The 5,315-nt window shown below is 65.5% G+C and overlaps 1 protein-coding gene across 1 annotated transcript; it reads right to left on the bottom strand.

Annotated features, from left to right (window-relative positions):
• Window positions 1-1,159: 1,159 nt before the first annotated feature.
• On the bottom strand, window positions 1,160-4,880 carry SOX8 (SRY-box transcription factor 8). Its single transcript, XM_028111450.2, has 4 exons — window positions 4,769-4,880; window positions 4,202-4,724; window positions 2,633-2,862; window positions 1,160-1,896 (listed from the first exon to the last, which is right to left on the bottom strand). Exons 2-4 carry the CDS (start codon window positions 4,621-4,623, stop codon window positions 1,160-1,162), a joined length of 1,389 nt encoding a protein of 462 aa, XP_027967251.1. The 5' UTR covers window positions 4,624-4,724; window positions 4,769-4,880.
• Between the last annotated feature and the right edge of the window lie 435 nt (window positions 4,881-5,315).

Below are 5,315 nucleotides of genomic sequence, written 5' to 3'. Positions count from 1 at the left end.
TGGCGTCTGGTTCCTAAGAGCCGAGATTAACGTGCTGCTGCAGCCACCCCGTCCCAGGAAATCCCCGTCCACTGCTTGGCACAGCTGTGGGCGGGGATGGCCTCCAGCAACACCCCTGCCTTCCAAACCTCGCCCCAAACGCTGGTCAGAGACACTACAAGGCAAATCTCTTCTCCTCACTCCCGTCCTGGCCACCTCCCCAGGGGCCTGGAGCTCCGGGGGAGGCGAAGGGAGGGGAGGGGAGGAGAGGGGAGAAGGGGAGGAGGAGAGGGGAGAACGGGAGGAGGGGAGGAGGGGAGGAGGGGAGGAGGGGAGGAGGGGAGGAGGGGAGGAGGGGAGGAGGGGAGGAGGGGAGGAGGGGAGGAGGGGGGTCCCACCCCACCACCTGTCCTCCCAGTCCTGGCGCTCAGCAACCTGGCCTCCGTTTTGTCTTAAATTCTACTCTCTGCACAAATTACTTCATTAATTAAAGATAAAATAATACAGAACATAAATACATTTCAACAGCTTCCCAAACAAATCGAACGTGTTTAAGCTTCAAAAATAAAAATTAAAAAAAATAATAAAATAAAAAGAGAGAAGGGTTAGTCGCAGCCAAACCTTGCTAGGAAGAGCCTTAAACAGCGGGGAGCACCTCGGAGCGGATGGGCTGGTCCCCAGAGGGGCTCCTGCAGACGAGCTCCCGCCAGGGTGTGGATGCCACTGAACCGCAGGAACAACCCCCGTGGGTCCCCTGGAGTTCTCCGCGCACAACAAGGCCGGCAAGGACCTCGGAGCACAGGCGGCCGGACACCCCATGCCTCTTCCCTCCTTTCTGTTTTGTGCTGGGGCTGCTTTGTGTCCACTGAGGTGCAAAACCAAGGTGTCTGCAGGGAAGGGGCCGGAAGGCTGTCCTCGGTTCCAGAGTTGCCAGTTGCCGCTAAGAGGGTGCGGGAAGCGGGCTTTGCTGGCCGCAGGGAGTGTGGAGATCTGGAAGCCACGGTGCGTCGGGTACCAAGAGTGATTCCCCCCGCACAGGTCAGCAGGCACCTGCCAGAGCCGCCGCCTCCTCTCCTTCCACTAGCGCACCCCTTCTGCAAGACCTGAGGCTCCGTCTGTCTTTGCCGAGATCAAGGTTCTCCCTGGCTTACACCGGCCCCCTCCCCAGGCCACGGTGCCCTCAGGGCCTGGTCAGGGTAGTGTACACGGGCTGGTCCCAGTTGCCGGGTGGGCTGTGGGCAGGCGGCACGGAGAGGCCGCTGAGCAGGGGCGAGGCGTAGGGCCGACGGGAAGGGTGGAAGTAGGAACACTGGTAAAGGCTGGACGGGAAGCCCGGGTATGGGCTGTAGTAGCCGGGGGCCTGCAGGTCGGTGTAGTCGCACTGCGAGCTGGTGAGGGAGCTGGCCGCCGCGGCGGGGGCGGCCGTGGTGACGCTGGCCTGGCCGCCGTAGGAGCCGTAGTCGGCACGGCCCGGAGAACCGTGTGACTGGTCGCCGTAGTGGCTGGGGCTCAGCTGCTCCGTCTTGATGTGCGGCCGCGGGGGGCCCGCCTCGGTGGGCGACGCGGAGGCCGACGGGGCTCCCTTGTGGGCCCACACGGGGGACGCCCCGATGCTGGCCGCCCCCGAGTGTGAGTAGGAGGCAGCCCCATAGGAGCCGGCGGCGGGCTGGCCCGGCTCCGCGGGCAGGGCCGAGTGGCCGTTGAGGGGCAGGTACTGGTCGAACTCGTGTACATCGAAGGTGTCCATGTTGCCGATGACCTCACTGCTCAGCTCTGAGATGTCCACGTTGCTGAAGTCAATGTTTTGGCGCCCACTGTCCGCCAGGCGGCGGCCTTCCAGCTTCAGCTCCGGCTTGCCCCCATGGTGCAGGTCTGTCTTGGGGGTGGTGGGTGGGGTGGGTGGCCCGTGGGTCTGCCCTGGGGACAGAGCACATTTCAGGAATGAATGCCCCTTCTGTGGGGGGCCAGCCAGGCTGGCGACGTGCACCCAGGAGGAACACCAGCCCGCTAACTGCCGCAGGTAGAAATCAACGGCTTTTTGTTTCTGTACGTTTCCCAGAAATTCCAGCAGAGCCAGACCCAGACCTCACTCCTTGGCCGAGGGAATTCCATTAAGCGCTGTTCTACAGGAAGAGCTGGGGCCATGGAGGCCCCACCGTGAAGACCAAGGTGGGGGAAAGGAGAGGAAGTGCCCAGCCCCCTGCACATGACCACAGCGCGACCCACACAAAACGTATTCTCTCCAAGGCTCACAGCTTTCGCCAGCTTGACTGAGACTGCTCGGCTGGCTGGGATTCTCCCCCAGTCCGTCTGATCCTAAAGCTGGGCTGCTGACCACCATGCCAGGGGCAGGAGTGCTGGGTCAGCACCAGCAGAAGGGCCAGGGGAAGCAGAAACGCCCTCAGGCAGGGCAGAACACACCCACGTCACCTAGCGCCAGACCGAGGCACAGCTGAGAGACCCTCAGTGCTCAGAGGGGGCTAAGCAGAACCCCTCCCTTCCCATGTGCACCAGGGAACACGTGATTGTCTCAAAGCCACCTGCCCTGGGCATGAGCCCCCACTCCCCACCCCCACTACTCATCTCAGCAGGCGCCGGAACCCCCACTTCTCCTGCTGGGGCAGGCACGTGCTGTGGGGCCCCAGGAGCCCACCTGTGTGGTCGCTGTGGTGGTGAGGGTCACCAAGGCCCGCATCGGCCTTGTACACGGCACTGCCGGGGTGGGGGCCCAGCTCGGCTCCGGAGTCAGAGTCGCCTTGGCCTGTTTTCACGCTCTTCCTGCGACGTGGCTGGTACTTGTAATCCGGGTGGTCCTTCTTGTGCTGGACCCGCAGCCGCTCAGCCTCCTCCACGAAGGGGCGCTTCTCACTCTCGCTCAGCAAGCTGCAGCACCAAGGGCAGAAGCAGGATGGCCAGGGCCCCTGTGCCGCCCCTGGAGGAGGGCCTCACTGACCCTGACACTCACAGGGAGGCCTGCATGTGCTCCCACACCTCAGCGGGCACCAGGCAAGCGCTCCCCTCTCTGGGGACGGGGACGCTCAGGCCAGCAAGGACTTCTGGTGAGGTCTGTTCTCATTAGGGTCAAAGGAACATGCTAGAACAAGACCCAAACCTTTCCATCTCCATCATCCTCTTACTTTCCTTCTCCCAGAGCCTGTGTAAATCCCCTCCCTTTGGGGCTTTCTAAGGCAGGTGGGGGAGGAGGCAGAACCCAGCAGAGAACACACTGGGGACAAAGCGAGGCTTCCTGGGGACGAGCAGGTATTCCATGGATATCTGGGCTTCCCAGACCTCCAGGAACGCTGGCAAAACCCGTGTGGCCCTCACTGAGCCTCAGAACACACACCGGCCTCTCAAACCCTTCCAGAAACTCACCTCCAACTGCCTAGGACATAGGGCACAGGGCTGCCGGAGTCCACTGTGCCCAGAGCAGACAGAGACAGGAACACAGAGGACAGACGTGCAAACTCCCAGTGCCCACTCATGGGGAGAGGAGCAGGAAATGGGAGCCAGTGCCCCAAACCCAAAGCCGTCCATCTTAAACCCAAGTAGAACACATTTGGTGGGGATGGGCAGTTCTTAGCAGTCCTACTTTCTGCAAAAACGTCCAGTTTCTCTATGTCCAAGTATGCACAAAGCATGCCTGTACTGGACCCCTCCTGCATCCCTCGTCCTCTGCAGAGGGGCGCAGAGGTGGCAGAAGTTGTGGGGAATGTGCCAGCTGAACAGACACGCACCCCCTCCATCTGCCCTGACTTCCCCCACATGGTCAGAGTGGAGGGGAGTCCTTTCCAAAGAGGGGCACCTCCAGAGAGCACCACATTGCCTGATACTGTGTCCTGCTTCCAGACAGAAGCCACCTTTCCTCGGGGAGGGACAGGCCTCCAGACTCTGGGGCCACTCACAGGTGGGGTCCCCGTCCTCAGCATGCCAGCCACAGCCTTCAGCGGGCTGTTGGCGACTGAGGGAGTGTGCTCGGGGTTGCATACTCCCTGCGCAGCCCTCTGTGGCCCAGACCACCTGAGCATCCCGGGTGCAGTCTCCCGGGTCAAAGGGGGGGGGGGCTTTCCACTAGGACTCGCCCTGGGAATAACCACTGGGAGCAGAGCCGAGGCCGGGCGCGGGGCCACCTCCCAGGCCCCCGCGTACCCCCGAGAACCACTCGAAGCCCGCCCGCGCTGGGGCCCCGTCCCTGCCCCTGGCCCGGGGACAGCGCACTCACCGCCACAACTTGCCCAGCGTCTTGCTGAGCTCAGCGTTGTGCAGGTGCGGGTACTGATCGGCTAGCTTGCGGCGTGCCGCCTGCGCCCACACCATGAAGGCGTTCATGGGCCGCTTCACGTGAGGCTTGGCCTTCAGCGCGCCGCCGCCGCCCCCGCGCACCGGCATGGGCACCAGGCTCCAGTCATAGCCCTTGAGCACCTGCGACACGGCGTCGCGGATGCAGGCCGGGAAGCGTTCGTCCGCCGCCTCGGCCGCGTCGCCCCGGCCGCCGCCCCCCGCGCCCGCCGCGCGGCCCAGACCCTCGGAACCGGCAGGCGACGGCGGCGCGTCCGAGTCCGAGTCCTCCACGTGCGACATGGAGCTGGCGGTGCCGGACGGGCTGCAGGGCGGCTGGGCGCGGGCCTCGCTCATGTCCAGCATCGGGGCCGCGCGCGGAGGGGCGCGCACCGGGACCCGCGGGGCCGCTGCCAAGCTGCGCCGCGGCCGCTCTGGGACCTGAGGTCGCTGCGCTGTAGCCCGACCTGCGTCCCCGCCGCCGCCGCCGCCGCCGCCGCCGCAGCCCGACCCAGGGCCTCCCGCTGCCGCTGCCGCCGCCGAAGCTCCCTCCCGGCGGAGAACCCGCAACAAGTTTCTTTAAGCTGCAGCCTCTAAGCCCCGCCCCCTGCCCGGCTCCCCATTGGCCTGCGCGCGCCCCGCTGCTCCCGGGGGCGGAGCTTGGCCGCCCGCCCCTCCCCCACCCGAAGAAAGTGCAGCGGTTCTCTCTGCGCCCCCGCGCGCCCCTCCCGGCGCCGTATCGCGCCGGGGGCCGCTTTTCCAGTCGGGGCGGGGAGGGAAGGGGGTCGGGGACTCGGGACGGCGGGGCGCTCCGGGGTGTCTCTGCGGGGTGCGTCGCGGCTCCTGTGGGTCCCGCCTTTGGCCCGGTCGCCCAGCCCAGGGAAGCCCGCTCCGCGTGGAGACGGGTCCTCCAGAGCCTCCCCCCACAGCGGGTCCTGAGCCCCGGCGTCTCGCCCGCAACCCAGAGGCGCCGGGGTCAACTGCTGCCAGCTTGCAGCCCAGGGGAGGGTTGGCTCGGCCGTGTAGCCTCATAACCCGGGCTCCCCGCCCGCAGGGCC

Source organism: Eumetopias jubatus, unplaced genomic scaffold, assembly GCF_037043125.1.
Source record: "Eumetopias jubatus isolate StellerSeaLion01/CBP00866 unplaced genomic scaffold, mEumJub1_p1.0 scaffold_12, whole genome shotgun sequence".
Classification (NCBI taxonomy): domain Eukaryota; kingdom Metazoa; phylum Chordata; class Mammalia; order Carnivora; family Otariidae; genus Eumetopias; species Eumetopias jubatus.
The sequence above is the reverse complement of the archived record's forward strand: the minus strand, read 5'-3'. Positions and strand labels throughout refer to the sequence as shown.

Excerpts from the sequence above, each read along its gene's own strand:
- SOX8 (XM_028111450.2), bottom strand. The coding sequence starts at position 4,623 with ATGCTGGACATGAGCGAGGCCCGCGCCCAGCCGCCCTGCAGCCCGTCC. Across the intron at positions 2,863-4,201 it reads ACGCTGGGCAAGTTGTGGCG|CTTGCTGAGCGAGAGTGAGA; the intron begins GTGAGTGCGCTG and ends TTGGTGCTGCAG. Across the intron at positions 1,897-2,632 it reads CCACCACAGCGACCACACAG|GGCAGACCCACGGGCCACCC; the intron begins GTGGGCTCCTGG and ends CTCTGTCCCCAG.